This window comes from Pelecanus crispus, chromosome 3 (assembly GCF_030463565.1).
Source record: "Pelecanus crispus isolate bPelCri1 chromosome 3, bPelCri1.pri, whole genome shotgun sequence".
Classification (NCBI taxonomy): Eukaryota; Metazoa; Chordata; class Aves; order Pelecaniformes; family Pelecanidae; genus Pelecanus; species Pelecanus crispus.
Window position 1 is genome coordinate 2,294,786 of NC_134645.1, and position 20,735 is coordinate 2,315,520.

Sequence of the window (20,735 nt, forward strand, 5' to 3'; positions counted from 1 at the left end):
CCCAACGCACACCTCAGCTTGCAGCTGGTGAGATCAGGCGCTTTGTACCAAGTTTAGCAGGTAAAGGCACCTAAATGACTCCTTAAAAATGCTGTTCTAGTATACAGGAGGATATTAACACCATCCAACACCAGGCACCTCAATCTGCTCACCCCCTTCAAAAGCGAAGAGAGGGCACGAAGCTACTCCAAATGGGAAATTTAGAAAGAAGCTTAACTGAAGTGCTTTGAAGCAGCCTCTGGCACCCTCCCTCCATTGTCTATGCAACAAGGGCAAACATCTTCTCTGAAACATGTACCAATATTCTCCCTCCTCTTTCCTCCGCCCTTTTTACAGCCCCTGGGAAATCTCCCTCCTCCCACTCCTTACGGTTTCCTTCTGTGCTTTTCTGCTGCTGATCTTGTTGCCTCAGCAACTGCAGCTGAGGAGAGGAGCAGGGAGAGGGTTCTGGCCCAGTTGTGTGCTATCTGCAACAGCACTGCGTCCTGACCCTGCGACGCGCAGCAGCGACGGTAGCAGCCTCAGGAAATTAACAGCTTAGGTGCCTCGAGTTGGGTGTAACCTCCTTAACTAGGTGCTGGGGATTTTGCAGCCACCTTATATTTTTGTTCAAGTACGAATAAAATAACCTAACACTCAGGACTGTCAAATGAGTAGTCTTTTAGCTTATCTACACACCCAGATTATATTCACAAAGCAGCCACATTTGTTACCCTTTAATTCTGGTCCTAACAGAACTCAGAAGTACAAATTAACTGGTAATTAATCTCCAGAATCAGAAAAATCTGCTCTAGAAATTTCATATTATTATGATGTGTCTCTCTCTCCCTTTGCTCTTTTCATTGTGTATTTTCGAATTCAGAGAAGTAACAGAACAAAAGCATCTATCAATGACCTTTCCAGATCCACTTCAGTATTTGTACTTTACTTTCTTTTCATCTTTGCTGTCTGTCTCTTGGTATTTGAACAATATCTGGGAAAATGAGAATGTAGTCGCGGTGCTATCGCTGTACAAGAAATAATAACCTCTGCAAGATATCCAGCAGAGATTTCTTTTCTAATATTGTTTTATTGAAAAAAATCCTTTTATTTTTTAAAAAATAGCATTCTGCTTTTAAGGTTTTGTGTTCCTACAGTATATGAAACACTACAAATAGCCTCCCCCCCCATGATGCTTTATGATCAAAATGATTGTAATTGACTCCTTGCTGCTCTGCTGATTGCAGGAGGGAGGGCTGTGCAGATTTTCCTGCATTTGAGCAAAGTATCACTTTGAACATAAAGCACGAATTGTCTGCGTTGATACTTCTTAACAGATGTTAGGACCAGTCTTGTTGAAAAAAAAAACCCAAACCATCAGGGACTGCAGACCTAAATGAGTGTAGCCACTATGGCATTTCACTCTCTTCTTTATTATTATTTAGGTTTTACTTCTGAAGCAGAAATGCAGTTACTTAGAGGTTCCAGTTACATCAGGGATTAATGGTGAGTTACTGGAAAGTGATTTGACCTTTTAAATTTCATATCAATGTGAGCTTCATTCAAAACTAATTTACCCCAGCTTATCAAATCTGCCTTCAGCAGCTGCATGCTTGCTAATTCTGTCCCCTGCACTGTATTTATAGCACTTTTTAATTCAGTTTTTGGACTACATTTTTTTTTTTGAGCATGAAATAGCGAACAACTGGAGTTTAAGCTTGACAGAACCCAACCACAAAAGCTCAGAAAAGAATACTACATTTTAACGCCAAGTTCACAGGTTCAATCCCTGCTTACTGCAGGGGGGTTGGGCTCGATGATCTCTCAAGGTCCCTTCCAACCCAAAGCATTCTATGATTCTATGATTTTTTGCTCTGTTATCATCAGAGATAACCTACTTTCAGCTATCCAGCAGAATAGTCAGAGTGAATATTGCTGGAACAAAACACAGTCCAGAATTTATGGTTTACTAAATTCAGTGAGAAGCTTTAATTAATGAAGTCTGGAGTGCTGTGACTAGATAGCAGATTACATCAATTCATTTGGAATAAAACTATAAGGATGTCTCAGTGTATCTGGAAGTTTCAAAACCATTGGTCAAAACGACATGAATACATCTAGGATGTAAGTAATTGTGCTTGGGAGAGCTTAGATAATTGGTCAGGTACATCCAGCGCTGCCTCTTCAATAGCTCGCTCTGACTAATGGCTTCAGCAATGATGCACATCAGGTGACTGTATATACAGCTTTCAAAAACAGAAGGGAGGCTGAGAGAGTCATAAAATTTAGTGAAGGCAAAGGCATAAGGCCAAACATCCTTGCTGTGACTCATGGATTTCTGGGATTACAGAAGGATGGAAATAGAACACATTTACTGTACTAGGTCACCATGCTAATATCATTAATCTTTCACCAGTGAAAGACTGCTCCCTACCATTCTGTGATTTAAAGTATGAGGATAATTGGCCCATGGGGATACAAGAAAGCTAGAATAAAAAAAAGTGAAATAGTGGGAAGAGCCTGAAGAAACAACATAAAACAAATTCAAAATGGAATATCTTAATCTTCCTTAAAAGGTCCTAACGAATATCACTGATAGACTCTGATCAATATAAACCCTTACCAATATCTTTATCATTTATCTGTTTATCAATACAAACTCTTTTATACTGATAATCCTCTACCTGTGATTTGCATTTGGTGAAAGCTGTATCACAAAATTTTTCTTTTGATAACTTCAGAAAACCTCTCACATTACATAAAAGTTTTGTGATTAAAGCATGCAAAAAGCTAAGTTACGGCCATCTCCTCCTCTCCATAAAACTCGCCGGAGTAACATTAAAAAAAAAAAAAATCTCACAAAGGCAAGAATGCAATAAAAATAGTATTTCTTTAAGCTCTGATGAAATTTCTTAGCAGAGGGTGGAACAAAACCATTGTATATGTGGTAAGGGCACTCACCTGGGAAGCGGATCTTGGATGGGCTTTGTACTTCTTCCAGTGAATAATGAATTAATTTAAAGACAGAAGATAAATGATGAATTAATTTTAAGACAGAAGAATTCCATGAAGCAGGAAGCACAGCTTAGGATTTCCTCCTTCAGATAAGTGTCCTGGGCACTAGGCTACATAACTAACCTCACAACATTTCCTCTCATTCCAGGATCTTTAATCTCCCATCCAGCACCTATCTTGTAAGAGCCTAATTTCTTCACTAAATCAAGGTATAAATCTGTGGCTGACCTTTCTGAAGTTTGCATTTGAAGGAGGCGAGTGCAGCACACCAGTCAAGTAGAGACAGGAATTAAGTCAGCTAGTCAGAGCTTGGCAATAATAAATTGCATAGGACCATGATGCCATGTACCTGTAAATTTTGTTCATTCTTGAAGTATTTTTAAAACTCATAACCACTTTATTATATTTTGACCAGACTCTTTTATCCAAGTCAAAGTCTGTCAAACACTGGGAAAACCATAAATTCTGAGTTTGATTAATAAATAAGAGAAAAAAGAAATGTGAGTACTGCCAGTATCAAAAATGTTTCAGCATCTTTCTTACCAGCAAGGTGACAAGACAGCTCTCCTACTTCTCCGTCTGTGAAACTGGGTAATTCCTCTTCAAAATAATGTCTGAGATTGGGGACATAAAGTTTTGTAAGGAACAGATTTTTAAACTTGCTTAGGCATTTACAGATGTCTCTAGCTTTTTGAAATGCCATTTCTTCTTTATATGTAACTTTGGGTGTTTGTGTATTACTAAAATACTACTTGGTTTTTATGGATGCTTTGGGTAAAAGTATATTGTCACCTTGCTAAATAGATTTTTTTTTAAGACAGTTTTTATTTTTTTCAAGATGAAGCGACTGAAAATTCTCGAGGTTGCCCAATAAAACACACAGGTCTAAATCGCTTTAAATCCCAACAGATGATTAGCAACTGATTCTTGGATTGGGATACATGAAGTTCTTCTGAAGGAAAATACGGCATATAAGGCAACACCAGTACAGTCCTCCCCAGTAACAGCTGTGTTTGCTCCAGAGAGTATCCATTTGACACTGCACTTGCATTGTTTTTCTTATGTAGCATGATTTCTAAAACTTCCAGAGAACACTTAATACAAAGCAGCTAGTAAGTAAACAGGCCAACTAAAGAAGGACGTACCTCAGGCCTGCCATTTGATCATGTATCCTTGCTAGAAATCACTTCTGCGCAGTAAAAATGGCTATAAAGAAAAAGAATAACACTTTGTGTGTTAGCCCATCACCGCCTTGCTCAATTTAACAAGCACTTTCATTTTTCAGCTGCTGCAAATATTAAACAAGAACCATGAAATCACTCTGGAGAGTATCGCAGTTACATCTGCACTGCTTTCTTGTATGATGTCAGCTTTTGTGCAGTAAGAATGTCAGTGATCTTTTCATTCTTTGTTTTCATCCTTCTGGTCAAAAGATGTATGTTACACTGTAAATCGAGTTACAATATATACAGTGTGTCTGAGGTCAAACACCCATCTTATCTTACAATCAATGTGTGACAACTAATCAGATAATGATCTTTCATCACTCGTTACATATATAAGAAATGGCACCATTAAAATTAATATACATCCACCAGCATTAAAATGAAGTGAGAAAATTGAACCTGAAGTTTCAGTAGGCATTGCAATGTACAATAATAAATCAATTTTCACCTAGCATGGACTGTCCATTTTTTCCATGAAGGTGTATTACTACTTCTGAGAGTTTATACCTGCTTTCTTTTCCCAGCATACAAAATATATTTGGCCATTCTTTCTGATCCTTTGCTTATGCCTGGTATTTAATTGTACTTCAAGTTTGAACTTCACAATGCAAGTCGGTCACAAGTAAAATTCTAGAACTTCGTAACTAAATTAAATTATATAAGTGGGAAGAGAAATAGCTATTGACCTCTTCATTCATCATGTGTGACGATACCAGACGCTGGAAAAAGCTCTCCTATGGAACTCGACTGCTCTGCATTTCATAATCAAAAAGTGCCAAAGTCTGCGGTCACTCGGGTGGTGTCAAGCTGAGTTAAGGAAAAGATCAGGCGTCAGTAACGAATGCTCTAGTTCTGCTACAGAAAAAAACAGTCTGGACAACTAAAACAATCTCAATCTGGAAAATAAACGTTTCATGCTCCCTGCGTTTCTTATAGAGCCAAGCAATCTCCAAAGTATACTAGCCTGTATTTGCAAATGGTGTGCAAGACACTTTTTTTTCCCAATCACAAGCACTTGCTCGGGGCTCTATCCTGTAGATATGCTGCGTTCAGAAATCCCACAGAAGCCACCAGCATTCACTTTTTCACCTGACTGCTCTTGGAGTATCTGCATCAGCATATACGTTCATAACGGCAGGATTATGTTCACTTCAATAACATGAATAGCAAAAAGCACTAAAAGGGAAAACTACATTCTTCAGTTGTAGTTCACTCTCAGTAATTCTGGGAAAATGAACATTAGCCAAAATTCAACTGCGATGATATATGAAGTAGACATCACCCAAGTCATTTATTCCTCAATATGTTCTTTAAGCTGAGGCTTTAATAAATGTTTTAAATCCCTGTTCTCACAATCTTTTGACAGTATCACCTCTTTCTCCCCCCTCTCCTGCAAATAGGATTATATATCTCCTACAAAACTGCCCTTAGATGTCTCCTACAAAACTGCCCTTTGACTTCTAAAAATGCTAGAAATTCCTTCTCAGCATAGCAGATGGAGTACAGAAAATGCTACATCAGGTTAAAAAAATCTGACTTAGGAAAAGATGTGATCAGCTAAGACAACTACAAAAGCATCCTGGCAAGGCCCTACTTTGCAGGGTCACAGAACTTACCTTTTTCTACAGCACTGAACACACTTCAAGCGGGACTAAACTGTCCAGTCTTTGAGAGGTTTGAACCACTCTTGAGGTAGAAGGTCTAATGCTCATTACAAAGAGTGTATCCCTAATAACACTTGCATAAATTGCAAGCTCTTCAGAGCAGTAATAATTCACAAGCATTTGGAAAGACACTACTAAGTGGCAGTCATTACTAGGAAAAAATATTTAACACTAATTCAAAAAATAGCTCTACATTTATATATTTAACTAAGGATTATATTCACAGGACATATTATTCTACATGTTGAAAACTGAACTTGCATACCGTTCCGCGTTCCTGATCCACACGATACTTACAGCATCTGTAGACTTGTAATTCTTTGCTTTTAAAGAAAGTTCTCTTGTGAATCCTAACTCTGCAGATTTATCCGTACAATAAATATGGCCCAGCAGCTTTTAAAAAGTGCCAGAATGTATTAAAACTGAAACAAAACAGCAGTAGTTATATCTAGCTTAATTACAGAGATGTCTGTTATTTGGGAACATGTAGCATAGTGACAACAGTAAATGACATTCAGTACTCTTCCTGTTTATACTGCTTGTAGGCTGAGAGCTACAAAGAGGCTCTGCCAACATGCACGCAGTGAGTCTGCTGGCGTAGGACTGCAGTTGGACATCTTCCTTCCCCAAGACTGAATTACCCATCTCCTAATAATCAGTCTAAGCTAAGTTCCCATCCTGGCTCTTACAGTGTAACATGGTCCTCAGATCACACAATTCCCACAGCAATCCAAGGAGCAGCCGGATGTAACTGAAGCCTGAATTTGTTCTCAGTAGACATTTGTTGTATTTTGGCAGGATTTGTTAGATTTATCTGGATACTGTGACTTGTACTACGACTCTAGTGATGCCAGCCTTCTGGCCTATCGAAAAAACCCAAAAGACCAAGGCACCAGGGTACGTCTACGCTGCACAACACCCTTTGTCCAGCTCCCTCAGAACGATGATCCACTCGGAGCAGTTCCCCTTACCCACACCGATTCCAAACCCTGTGCAGTATCTCCCTCCAGCACTACGCTGAAGGACAGACATGATGTACTGAAGCTGAGAACAGGCTGAGAAGTATATGCATACCACTACCCTACCATCCATTCCGGGGTACAACATGCCAACTTTATTCTACACTGAGAATACATTTCCAGCTAAACAAAATACGAACATGCACCCATACTCAGACATACTAAAAGGGACAAATAACTGGGATTTGATAGTAAAATAATTCTCAGCACTGTTTCCGCATGCTCAGTGTTTACTATGGTTCATACAAAGAGCTAGGCGGCTTCTTTGCTTGGCTGCTGTAAGAGCTCCCTCTGTTGTTATACACAGGAAAACTACCAGAAAACATGTGCCATTATCCTTGCATCTTCTTCATCTTCAAGTGGCGAATTTTCAAACGCTCCATCCTGTGAGCTGAGAATCGACACGATTTTCTTAGAGAACTTCTCATGCTTATTTCCTGCACAAGCAACTGCTCTCTTATTCCAGTCTTTCAAAGTACAGACGGTATCATTTAGAATAACCTGTTCCAATGCATCTAAGAAAAAAACAACCACCATTTACAGACCCTGCATTTGCCCTAATAAGCTTTGTACTACTCACGTTAAGCATGCTGCACAAATCAGTCACTGTTTTTATAGATGGATTATAAATCCTAAGACTGAGTTAAAAAAAAAAAAGCTGATCAAATTAAAGACCTGTAACAAAACCAGCATTTATTCTAACTGAAAAAGCTTAAAGGCCAAAATCCCCGATCGCGCTCAAAATCACTTCTGAAACCCCGAAAAGCAATAGAATGACAGGGGAGTTGCAGGCACTGAAGTTAAGGGCAGTTTACTGGAGCAAGACACAATAAGCCCAGCAGATGCAAATAACCATCCCTGAATGCAGAAAACCTAATTATCAGAAATATTATCTTTAAATTTAAGCTCTTTTCCTGGCTAAGTCCAGGCAGATAAGTATTAGTTTGTCTGCAGAATAGTTCCGGGACCTGGCACTTGCTGCCCATGTGGTTTGTTGCAGCTGTCTGCCCTTCATGCTGCCTGAAGAGCTTCTGCCGCTGTGTCTGGCAGCGTAAAAAAATTTTCCCTCTGAAAACTTACAAACTTTACAACAAAGTAGGACTTTGTTTATTTTTTTGTGGTCTGAAGCAGTAAAGCGCTGAAGTTGCAGGTTGCCCAAGAGCCTACAGAGGCTCTGCCAGAAGCAAGCAAAGTGCCTGCAGAGTTATTTCAGCGGCAGGGTTGCCCCCAGGGGTGCTCGGTGCAACACCACAGACTGAACCTGTGTGTGAGCGCACGCAGGATGGGCCCGCAAATCTGACACAGCCACCCTCATCCCTGTGGGAGCTCCGCAGGGTGCGAGGATGCACAGTTCAGCTCCCTGTGAAGGAAAAGCTTTTATTCAGATCACATTATAAACTAGGAGCACTGAATCCAAAGTAATTTATAGGCTGAAATGGGCGTGGAATTAAAATGTCAAGTTTGAAAGTTTGTTATTGAAATTTTGCTGCGCTTACTTTTCTTGCTCATTTCCTCCAATAGCTCAAACCCATGTTTTCTGTGATCGGCTGAGATAAAAGACAGGATTGTAGCCCCCACAGATGAAAACGGTGGTTTTCTGAATGCACTGTTGACTGAGACAGCAAATTAATGCAGTGCTAGGACAGTTTTCCAACAGAAAGAGGTAATCATCTGGAAAAATCAAATACCAAGATTATAAGGTGTTTGCATATGGTTACCTCTCCCTTTCCTCACCATAAAAACCCACAATGATCTTGACTGATTTCCTTGCACACTGTGGAAAAGCTAGTGGTGGCATTAAAATCTAACCTTATTTTACTTGAAAAAAAAATATATAAAGAGTATTTTTTTCCTGTCATTATTTTAGAAATCTCAGAGAATGAGAAAATCAACAAACCGTAGAGGAGATGATAACCTGAAAATCCTCCTTTACAATTAACTGAAATATGGCCAGGAAATAAGAGTAAGAATTAAAAACTGTAACTTCACTGAGCAACAACAGTCGAAGCAAGAATACATATAGAAAAAAAAAAAAAAAAGACGCTGCCAGAAGGCAGCTGAGTAGAAAGGAACAGAAGAAAGAACACGGGGCCCCCTTCTTCCCTTTCATCATGGGATTAACGAACTCACGATCCACCAGAGAGGGACAACCTGGGTTTTAGAACTGCAGGCTCCGAGAACTCCCTCAGCTGCCTACCAGGGTCCTTGCCAAAACGCTGTGGGGATTTTCTAGCAGGCGTACAAAAAGTAATCCCTTACTTCATCAGAGCATGCATGTATTGGTACTACGATAAAATACATAGGGACATTTTAACAGAGCTCTTGACGTCTTGGTAAACACAATGACAAAAGTTTGGATATTTGTATTCACTTCAAATGCCTTCTATACAAAGGTGGTCCAAAACATCACCGTTAAACCTGAAATAAATATATTGGAGGACAATCATGAAAGACAACACAAGAGCCTTATTATTTACCTAAAGAAAAATGCTCCAGTTGCTGAATATAATCCCTTGCTCCAGAAATTCAGCCCAGTTTACATAGGCACAGAGCAACTTTGTGTACGCCAGACTGACCATACACGACCTGAGCCAAAGCCAGGCATTTGGACTTGTTGCTTGGTTCCACTTTCCCACAGCCATAAATAATATCTCCAACTGCCTCAGAAAAGGTTAACCTGAAGAAGACAAGGTCATAAAACAAATCAGTGCTACTAACGCATTCCGTAACTGGAATATTTCAGAACAAGCTACAACAAGTGGATTGTGTAGATGGGCATATTTCTGCATGTGTGTTAAACTGTACTACTACCCCTTTCAGCTCTTCTGCCTCTCTTGAAGCCTCAATTCTCTGTATTTGAGAAAGTAGCCTCTTCCTTCTTTTGTTTCATCCCCCAACCACAGCAGAGAGGGCTCTAAGAGCACTGAAAGCAATAGGAAGCAATTGGACATTTCTTTCAGGGATTACCGCAATTCCAGTCCCCAGCAGTTGGGAGGAACAACGGCAGCCTTACGGTGTTCCTGGACACGGGAGATTCAAGGCTGGTTTCAGGAATAAGGAAACGCTTGTGCTGCTCCCAAGCTATGACGGAGCAGAGCGGCCGCTGCCACGCGTTCCACAGCACAGGCTGTGAAAGCAGGTCTACTCAGTGCTGGCGGTATTTGTAATTTTTGTTGTCAGTCTCACAATAAACTCAGAGGATCACGTCAAAAAAAGTGAGTTTTAGAAGCCCAGTCAGATTTCCAGGGATTATTAGAAGAACAGAAGATGGCAACACCCTCAGCCATTTAGCTTGCTATCCAACTTCACATTTTCTCCAAAGTACAAAGAAGGTTCAAAGAAAGCGGAGGAAATTTTGTCGTATTAGCAAAACCAAGCTATTTTGCAGTATAACTCTCAGAAGTAGCTCAGCTGGCTTTAACACTTTCCTAAGAAATTCTACCTAGATAAAATGGAAATGGATAAAATTTTGCCACACTTACAGTGGCACAATAGTTTGGCAGTTATTATAGAATATAGCGCAGCAAAATAGTGTGGCAATTACAGGGATTTGTACTGTCAAGTGTTAAGTAACCCGTCTGCCCCAGCTGTTGCTACCAGTTTTGCCTACAATTGGAGCAGTTTAGGATTTATTTATTTAGTATTTGCAAAAGACTGTTTTAAAATCAGTCCAGAACTTCCTAGTTTTCAAATAGGAGGCAAAGCTCCTATTTACCTATCCAAACAAGGCATCGCTATGTTTCAGTAACAGAGTCTTTTTCAACAGGCTTCTCCAGCAAACAATTAAAAGCAATTTGCAGATCCCTGACTACTGTACGCATCTGTAATACTTGAAACTAGAAACTACAGTTGCTTTTCACTCTTCCACCCTGAAGGAACTAAGCTGTTGTCTACTAACATTGCATTTAGTAATATTTTATGATTCCCAAGGTGGTCATAAAGCATGGCTTAAGAAACACTGTTTCAGTGTGATGATGTAACTAGCTAGGTCTTACTACTGTAAGAACAATGATGATTTCAGCATGTCAAAAGAGCAGTCTGTTAACAGGTTTTTTGCATTAGTAGGATAGGTTATAGGTTAGGACTGAAACAAAGAAGCGGTGTTTTGATCCTGATACGACGTGGTTTAGATTCTCAGTTTAGAACTAAAATACAGGCTAGCGTTAAAGAATGCTCTTGCTCTTCACCGGATTCTTTCAGCAGAGAGATAGCCATCATAATTAATTTAATACCAGGCTGTTCTAGTAGGATTTTCACCACTTCAAACAAATCTACACTGGATTAGGAAAATGTATCTCTGACAGTTTAAAGTCTTCTCCACATCAAAAATGCAGAGACAGATGCACTTCTAGAAATTCAAACATGATTGTACCCTATCCCCATAAACGGAAAAACCAGGGGTCAAGTGCAGGTATAGGGTTTACAGTTTAAGCATGTTTTTAGTGTGACTGTGTTTGAAACTGTTGATCTGGTACTGACATCAACAATAAAATGAAAGAAATCAAGATCCTAGTAATTACATTTTTTTAATCCACAGAAGGCTGTGAAAATCTTCTATCCATATAGTTTTTAAGTACAGTGTAAGGGAAAAGAGTCTCAAACAAAACTGGAGTCCACAATGCTGTAAGAAAGGCTGACAGCAACCAAAACAAAATGCGTCCTTCAGAAGGAGCTGTTGATATTGCTTGTTTGGTCTACGCTTGTATTGAATTTAGGATTTAAGAATAAAAAAAAGACATCCATTAATGTGTTTTTGGTTGTGTTTCGTTTGAAAGGCTTTACTTTGAAGAAAAGGCAAAGCCTCGTGACTTGGGAAGTAACGGAAGGTGGCATACCCCTCCGCGAATCTCAGTGCAGAAGAATCACATACCTTTCCTGTTTAACCCAATGCGTTTCTAGATTTAATTGCTTTTCAGACAAATGTACATTTGATTGCTTCCAGAGTTATGGCTGAATTTGGAAGGCGTCCAGCTGCAGTACTTGAGTTTATCAGAGCGTCAAAATACTTCAGCAAAGAGAGATGTCCTCCTTTAAGGCAGCTAACAGCTGACGGGATGAAAACAAAAGTCATTGGCTGAGCACCTGGAAAAGTATCTTTCACTATTTAAGACTTCTTAAGTTTTAGACTTTGTTTGCTGATCCCCACCAAATGCCTCTGACAAAATTCTTACTAAATATTTTGTGAGGTTGAGTCATAGCTGATACTTTGTTAATTACTCCAAATGAAGGTTGCTCCAAACTGAAGGCAGAGGGTTCATGACAGTATTGTACCATTGACAGGTAGTAGGTAAATTGGGGGGGGGGGGGGGGGCAGTCGGGGGGGGGGGGGGTCTTTAAAACATACAGTTCTTCAAGTGAGAATACAGAAAATATAACATCTGCTGCTAAGACTACAAATTTTGTAATTTTGTAATTCAGATCCTGAATACTAGCTTATCACAGTTTTTCCTCTCAGTTACTGCTTTTAAAACTTGAACAAAAGCCAATAAAATATGCAGAGAAAAAAACACCTGCTGATTTTTTGAAGTTCAGCAATGCCCCTATGGCTCCTTCCAAAGGAAGGACAAAATACTCCACGGCTTCAGTCCCTGACATCATCAATATCACTGAATTTTGTGTTGCCAAATGCAAACAGAAACACTGAGGGAAACGTGAAATTATAAAACTATTTTGTATTTATCTGGGGTATTTAAAATCATCAACAGTTTTTATATACCTTGGATTTCAGAAACTGATTTTAATGAATCTAAGTAGAATATTGCTTTATGACTCAAAAGACTAAACTTGAGTAATTAACACATGTAACAGTAAGGACTGGATTTTCAAACTAGCGGGTAGACTTTTGCTCTTGTCTATTGCACATAATTTATCGGTAGAAATAAAACAAGTTTCAGCGTTGCGCTAGGAAAAGCTTTATACTAGACCTTACGATCACTGCTTAACCAAACACCTCACCACCAGTAAGGAAAGCAGTGGTTGTGAGTTAGTTATCTCCCTCTCGGGGCATGTCCTTAACATACAACGAAGGAAAAAGAAAAAAAAAAAGCCTTACAGCTTTATCTTATCTTTCATTTGGAATATTAAACATAAGCTTCAAACCCACACAAACAATTCTCGTTTGATAAATCCCAAATTCCTAAGCACTGAAATTACTAGACTGATATCAGCTAAAATCTTGTAAGAATGGACACAATTGTCAACTTCTTACATTTAAGATACTTACATTTATGATACTTCATGAAGAGCTTCTTCATGACAAAGAATTCCCCCAGGAGAGTTTAGTTGCATAAGTTGCATAAGTGCTGCATAACTTGCTGCAGCATCATACTGACCACTTGAAAGTAATTCGCTGAAACTAGGAAAGAGGAAGAAATAAAAAAATACAGAACATGATATGTTACACAAACACTAAATAAACACACATGTACATAGAAAAAAATGGTTGGCCGATGATATAGCAATCTAGTCAAGAATCCCAAACACTGAGAATACACCACTTTAAAATATACATATTTAAACCTAGCATATCTTCATCACACCATTATCCAGTATGAAGCCGCAATTTTGTTTCCACACACCCAGTTACATCTCTTCTGCCTTGCTACCTGGTGCTTCTGACAGTGTCCATAATGAAAACTTTGAGAAACCTAGGAGGGAGTTATCTATGGGCAACTGGAAAGAGAAATGAACTATATTTTAATATATGTCTTGTAAAAGATTGTGATTTGGGAAGGACTAATTAATCAATGGCCAGAAACAGGAGAGAGTTATTTCTGTGTAGCAGTTACACAGCAGGCTACACGAGTTGATGAACTAATTCCTATTTCTAATATCAAGGGATTATATTAGCAATGAGATCCAGGCACCTAGAAGTAGACAGTTGCATTACTGGGATTTTCAAAAGCACCTAACGTCCAAGGCATTAGATGGCATCTGGACATTTCTGAAAAACCCTCAAGTTGTACATTTTCATCTGTACGCACAGAAATATATTTAAGATTAGCTTGTCAGTTTTCACGACACACAGAACAGCTGGTCTCTTCAATTTCAGTCCCTTCAGACAAAGGGCTAAAGAAGAACCTCTGAAAATGGAAAAACAATCAACTTAATGTGCCTGGCTACAACGCCAGCACTTTTTACAAAGACCAAAAGGGTCACCAAAAGAATGTGTCCCGGAAGGACTGCATTCAATATGATGTATTAATTATGATAGAGCAAACTGCTAATGCAGAGCACAATAACCATATTCTTTTTACCTTTCAAAATATTCAAATGAATCTTCAGCCATTTTACTAGGGACATCAAGAGCTGAAATATAAAACGTGGCAGTGTAGGATAACCACAGTACCATCTCAACAAGCAAATCAGAGTTAAAAGTGTTAAAGTGTTTAAAAAACAAAAAGAACCAGCAAACAACAAAACAACCAACCACAAACTTTATCAACTGATACATTTATATGAAAACACATTTTTTAAACTGAGAATATTTTCTTTTTTTTTTTTTTTAAAGAACTGAAACAATCTCCTTAAGCAGATGATTGTTTAGGAAACACCTTTTACAGCGCCAATTAAATCAGTTTTCCTACCAGTGCCCTCAGAAGTTACCAGAGAGGAATAAAAGACACCATCTTAAAGACCAAACTCTTAGTCCACTATTGCTGATTGTCTAGTCTCATACTCTCATTCTTGATTGTTCTGACATTTCATTTTTAATGACTTTACCTCTTGCATTATAGATTTCTGATGTTACGTTTTTAATTTTTGCAGAATTCTTCTGAACAGCTTTTATGCGGGGCAGGGGGAAGAATTGACAACAACAAGTAAAACAGGAGCTGTGACCGTGTTCTTTCTATGCCTCAGGTTGCAAGGATGTCAGTATGAAAAGTTGTTGAACTAGGCTTGCTGTCATACTGTACTGCTGTTCTCAGTAAAGCCTGTCTCCCCAGTTTGCCATATTATTCTACTCAGAATCACAGAATCATACAATCATAGAATTGTTTAGGTTGGAAAAGACCTTTAAGATCATTCAGTCCAACCACGAACCTAACATTACCAAGTCCACACTAAACCAATCAAGGGTAGACCAGACTAAACCATGTCCCGAAGTGCCACATCTACCCGTTTTTTGAACATTTCCAGGGATGGGGACTCCCCCACCTCTCTGGACAGCCTGTTCCAATGCTTGACAACCCTTTCCGTGAAGAAATTTTTCCTAACATCCAATCTAAATCTCCCCTGATACAGCTTGAGCCCATTTCCTCTCATCCTATCAGTAACTACATGGGAGAAGAGACCAACACCCACCTCAATACACCCTCCTTTCAGGTAGTTGTAGAGAGCGATAAGGTCTCCCCTCAGCCTCCTCTTCTCCAGGCTGAACACCCCCAGTTCCCTCAGCCGCTCCCCATCAGCCCTGTGCTCCAGACCCTTCACCAGCTTCCTTGCCCTTCGCTGAACACACTCCAGCACCTCAATGTCTTTCTTGTATTGAGAGGCCCAAAACGGGACACAGTATTCCAGGTGCGGCCTCACCAGCACCGAGTACAGGGGGACAATCACCTCCCAGCTCCTGCTGGCCACACTATTCCTGACACTTCAGGCTGCATGTGGCAAGATAACTGGCTCTCTTCAGAATCCTGCGACGTACGTGCAGCTACATAACAATACTTCCTTGATATAAGACAGTAAAGGAGGAAAAAGTGCACAATTCATTCACTTTTCCGTATTTTTCAACCTCAGACAGTGCATTTTAGCAATGCAATAGCCTCACTTTGAGACTATACTAGTTTTACAGGTGGAGAGAATCTGTGTGTGTTTAACTCCCAAGCCTGATCCTCCAGTTTTCCTGCAACGAAAGCCTTTGCTGATTACACCTCAAGTTTGAATGCACAAGGATCAGCACCAGGATGTGAAGAGCAGAAATCTAACACCACATTAGCAAGGTTTTACACAATCACTGGCAGCTTCCACATAAGAATAAAACAAGAATTGAAATATTAAAAAATATAAATAGAAGTGACCAGCTACAAGTAAATTATTCATGTCCTAATTAAAGCAACATATTTTGCTCTAAACATCATTAGAGATAACTTACTTGTCTTCAAGCTCTATTGCTCTTTTCCTATAATAGAATCGTGGACTCGGGATTCCAGAGCTTTTAACCTCCTTTGCATTCCTTTGGCCATGCTTGATTCTGACAATAAACGCCTCATATCCCTGTTTGACTGAAGTCAGGATATTCTTGTACGCAGTAACATACTCTATGATCTGTGAATGTATTTTTGGACACAATATTTATATGGGGAGAATGAACAGAAAAACAACTCGCTGGAGCTTTCTCATTAGCATGATAGGTTTAAAATAAAATGAATAGACAAAATAATACTCCTTAAAGCAAGCTCCATAGCGCTGCTCTAATATAATAAAAAACAGCCTCAAAAGCAAATAACATTGTTCAAGATGATGAAAATACAGACAAACTTTACATTATGAAAGACAGTCTCTAAACTTACCTCAGGTGCAATAAGCACAAATGTTATTAAAAACTAAGGCAATCAGCACTTATTTGGAAAACTGCAACAACCATTTCCATGCAATAAAAGATATTTTCTCTAGATGGGCACTAAATGTCCCCAGCAGTTACAGGTGTGGAAAACCAAAGGAGCAGGGGCTGTGCATTTTAATGTTTTAAAATAGCAGTCCAACTCAAGATTTAAAAGCAGACCCAGTAACCTTTATTCCTATCCACCTCAAAAACTAAGAATCTTTATTTAAAGTGTCCTTGGCATCTCCCACCTCAGTCAGTGTCTGAAAAAGGCAGACACAATCAGGCAGGCAGGAGTCCTTCAGGAACTTCAGCAATAACCTTTCAGCTGAACCAAAGAGCCGTTGACGCTAATATGGGGCATATGGGGTGTATGTCATGGGTCTTTTAGTTATGTAGGTTTTCTCCTGGTTTAGGACAGCTTTATAGTGCTCTATAGTTTCAAAACTGCCATAAAATTAAGAAATGTGGTTATCCAGCATGAACCCTACTGTAATTTCTGGTAGTATGAATGCATCGTAGTGGCTTCTATTCGACTGCAGTGTATACAGGGGCACAAAAACCAGCTGAAAATATACCAATCCTTGGTTTCTGTAACTACACCGACAGGTCACCATCGGTCCACTTATACCCTTTTTCCCCAGAAGACAAAGAGGCAGCAAGCCACGATTTACTTTTTCATTATTGTTCCTTGCTCATTTACCTGAAAAATATTTGTTACCTTGTCAAACACATTATTGTATATAAGGTAACACTCCTCAGATGGTCCTCGCTCAGCACAACCTGCTTTCTCAGTTTCTGCCAATATGTATGTTCATACACTCTCCAGAAATCTCCTGTCCTTCTCAAAAGAGGCAGGAGGGAAGATAGAACGTTTCTCTGCTCCCGTGCGATGGTTTGGCCTGGCCACCTAGCACCTTTCTTACACAAAGTCTTGTCCAACAACTGCCTCATATCAAAACCTGGCTGAAGAGTTGAAATTGTTACAATAGCATCAGCTGACACTCATGTATTCGAGCAAGTTTTCATTCTGCTTTAACCCTTCCCGTTTTCAATTCGTAAGCATAAAACCACCTAACAATTTCCAAATTGAGGCGACTCTCGGTGCTCCTCTCTTCCTAACTTACCTATGGCTTTTTTAATTCTAAAAATACAAACAATTTGGCACTGATCTTGGGGAATCTGCAACGGCAAGGCGGCTGTAGGAGGATTTTAAACTGCCTCCACAGGGCTGGCCCGAGGCGGGGACACCGACTTCTGGGCCTTCACGCCGCAGCGCAGAGCTGCGGAGACACAGCCACCCGAAACACCCGAAACACCCGCAACCCCCGGGGCCGGGGCCGGGGCCGGGGCCAGCCCGCACCGCGCTCCCCTGCCCAGGCCAGGCCAGCCCGGCGCGGCGGGCCCGGCGCAGCCGCCCTCAGCCGTGAGGCGAGGAGCCCGAGCCCGAGCCCGAGCCCGCCCCCCCCCCCCCCCGCCTCGCCGGCTCCCCCGCCTCAGGGCCGCGGTGCGCTCTGGGAGCTGCAGTTCCCCGCCCCCGCCCCCGGGCCGGGCCTACAGCTCCCAGCAGCCCCGGCGAGGCGGGCGGCGGCGAGGCCTGACGGGAGCCGTAGTCCCGGCTGCAGCGCCCGCCCCTCCGCCGGCGCGGCTGGAAACCCCGTGCGGGCGGGCGCCGCGCTCTTTCGGGCAGCCGCCATTCCGCGGGCAGGTCGCGGGTGAGTCCTCGCTCCGCGGCCCGCCGTACGCCCCCGCCCGCCCCGCCGCCCCTCACCGCCTCTCCCCCCGCAGGTGCCGGCCTCGCCATGCAGATCTTCGTGAAGACCCTCACGGGGAAAACCATCACCCTCGAGGTGAGGAGCCGCCGCCGCGGCCTCCCCGCGCATGGCGCTGCCCCGGCGGGCGAGGGGAGGCGGGAGCGGTGCCCGGGGAGGGTTTGCCCGGCCGAGGCGCGGCCCCCGGCCCGGGGCGGCTCAGGCCGCCGAGGCCTCGCCGCCTCCCGGCCCCATGCGGCGGTGGGGCCGCGCCCGCCCCGGGCTTTCCGCGCTTGCCCCGTGTCACAGAATCACAGAACCGTGTGGGTTGGAAAAGACCTTTAGGATCATCCGGTCCAAGCGTTCGCCTAACGCTGCCAAGAAGCGTCCTGCAGCGCGGCTGCCGCCGGCCGGCCGGTGCCTTTGGTGCGGTGAAATGGCTGCAGAGAAACGCGGGGCCTGGCTGCCCGCGGCGGTCCGGAACGGCGGCGATGGCACCGGCCGTGTGCCTGAAGCTCCTCTGCTTTTCTGGGCAAGTTAAAAGGCGAAGTGCGTTTTGACTCCGTTGTCTTGTTTCACAATAGGTTGAGCCTTCCGATACTATAGAAAATGTAAAAGCTAAGATCCAGGATAAGGAAGGTGAGTTCAAGACACACTACTTAACTCTCTCTGTTGGATTGATGTCTGTCGTTTGCAGCTGTGATTGTCTGCAGCAACCCATTATTTTATTACAGAACATCATCGTTCGCATTCCTCATTTAATCTTGCTTTATGTCACCATTAGGCATTCCTCCTGACCAGCAGCGACTGATTTTTGCTGGTAAGCAGCTAGAAGATGGACGCACGCTGTCTGACTACAACATTCAAAAAGTGAGTAGGAAAGGCTGAACGGTGTTGCAGTACCAACTAGCTGGCGCTGTCGGAGCAGGCTGACCTTTGCTGTTGAGCCTAAGAAACGCTTCAAACGGATTCAGCCAAATCGATAGATTTGAGGGGTGGGGAAGTAGTGATGCTAGGACTAGAACTGACCAGTTGCTGCAGCCCAGTCTATAGTTTCAGGTCAGAAGAAAACACTTCTCTTAACAGCTTTCACTTCCACTGCTTCCCTTCTGTCAGCCCTGGCGCTTGGCACTCGGTGGTGAGCTGCTTTAGGGGGCTGCTGTGAAAAACCCTGCTCGCTTCTGCCAGATTAACCTCACGGTGAGGCCAGTGAGTGCTACTGGAAAGGAGGAGCAACAAAGAGCTGTCTGTCGGGCTTAGTTACACCATGAAACGGTTCTGCAATTGCAGTTAGAAACTACTGAGGAATACAGTCACAACAGATTTTACAGTAATTGGACATTGTGGGGTTTGGGATGCAGCAGCCTGCTGTTCTCTGGAGCCTGGTCACTTGCAGGCTTAGTAGTGAATAATCCTTCCAGAGCTTTCTTAATTGCCTGGCGCTCAAGATCTACTTTCTGTAGATAAAAGAAAAAGCCTGCTTAAACACTACTCTTGGTCTTGAGAAAGCATTTTGAGTCTGTTTCATGTGCTCTGCAAATAGGAATCCACGCTTCACCTTGTGCTGAGACTTCGTGGTGGTGCCAAGAAAAGGAAGAAGAAGTCTTACACTACCCCCAAGAAGAACAAGCATAAGAGAAAGAAGGTTAAGCTTGCAGTGCTTAAGTACTACAAGGTATGTAGAACTAACTCTAGCAGAAACTTGATGAAAACTTAGCTTTCACCAGGAAGGACATGAAGGCTGTAACTAGTCTGAGTGTAGCCTGGCGTATGTAAAGTCCTTCTATTTGCAAATTTCCCACCTGTTAAATAGAAGGGAAACCGACTGTTGCCATTGGGCACTTCTGAACTTTGCTTCAAGAAGTTTGATGTAGTAACTAGCACGAAAACTACTTTGCCAAAGAAATTATCAGATTATTGATCAAAATCAAAAATTATCACCGGTGCTACAAGGTGGCGACTATATACGAGATGTTGCCTCTTTGCGTTTCCCAGGTGGATGAGAACGGCAAGATCAGTCGTCTGCGCCGGGAGTGCCCCTCCGAGGAGTGTGGAGCTGGAGTCTTCATGGCTAGCCACTTCGACAGACACTATTGTGGCAAGTGCTGTCTGACATACTGCTTCAATAAACCAGAAGACAAGTAAATGTACTAGACAATAAAAATCTGAAGTTCTGTACGGTTTAAGGATTTATTTCTGCTTCCTGTGGCACTGTATTTCCTCTCTGCTGATAAGCGAGAAAAATCTGTGAAATTTTGGATGCTGACTGCCACCTAGGATGAAATACTTTGACTCTAGAACTGAAGTGGCAGCTTTAAAGAGTGGCTTTGGTTAGTTAAGTGTCCTTCAAAGGAGATAATGGGTAGCAATAGCAGAGGAAAAAAAAAAAACTAATACTCTAGCTAACCTTAGAAGTGGTCTCTTTAAACATGAGAGGAGTAGACAGTACTGTAGTTCTAATCTGGAAAAATAGGACATCAGGAGGTCCGAAGTCATGTCTACAAGTGGGTCGGTGCTAGAGAAAAGGGTAGTAAGAC

General features: G+C 41.8%; 2 protein-coding genes across 2 annotated transcripts; one reads left to right on the top strand and one right to left on the bottom strand.

Moving 5' to 3' along the window:
* Positions 1 to 7,215: 7,215 nt before the first annotated feature.
* CLHC1 (clathrin heavy chain linker domain containing 1) lies at positions 7,216 to 18,144 on the bottom strand. The gene is given in 8 exon segments (XM_075706764.1): positions 7,216 to 7,421; positions 8,397 to 8,516; positions 9,381 to 9,580; positions 11,774 to 11,826; positions 11,828 to 11,942; positions 15,998 to 16,170; positions 17,169 to 17,283; positions 18,050 to 18,144. Coding segments are annotated over 8 exon segments (1,077 nt in total).
* RPS27A (ribosomal protein S27a) lies at positions 18,124 to 20,391 on the top strand. The gene is made up of 6 exons (XM_075707559.1): positions 18,124 to 18,162; positions 18,236 to 18,297; positions 18,783 to 18,837; positions 18,983 to 19,068; positions 19,742 to 19,873; positions 20,194 to 20,391. The coding sequence occupies exons 2-6, from the start codon at positions 18,250 to 18,252 to the stop codon at positions 20,341 to 20,343; spliced, it is 471 nt and encodes a 156-aa protein (XP_075563674.1). The 5' UTR covers positions 18,124 to 18,162; positions 18,236 to 18,249; the 3' UTR covers positions 20,344 to 20,391.
* Positions 20,392 to 20,735: the final 344 nt, after the last annotated feature.

What these genes read in the sequence shown, in the direction of transcription:
- RPS27A (XM_075707559.1), top strand. Translation starts at nt 18,250, where the DNA reads ATGCAGATCTTCGTGAAGACCCTCACGGGGAAAACCATCACCCTCGAG. An exon ending in CTGACTACAACATTCAAAAA is followed by an intron (nt 19,069 to 19,741) that starts GTGAGTAGGAAA and finishes CTCTGCAAATAG; the next exon opens with GAATCCACGCTTCACCTTGT. An exon ending in CAGTGCTTAAGTACTACAAG is followed by an intron (nt 19,874 to 20,193) that starts GTATGTAGAACT and finishes TGCGTTTCCCAG; the next exon opens with GTGGATGAGAACGGCAAGAT.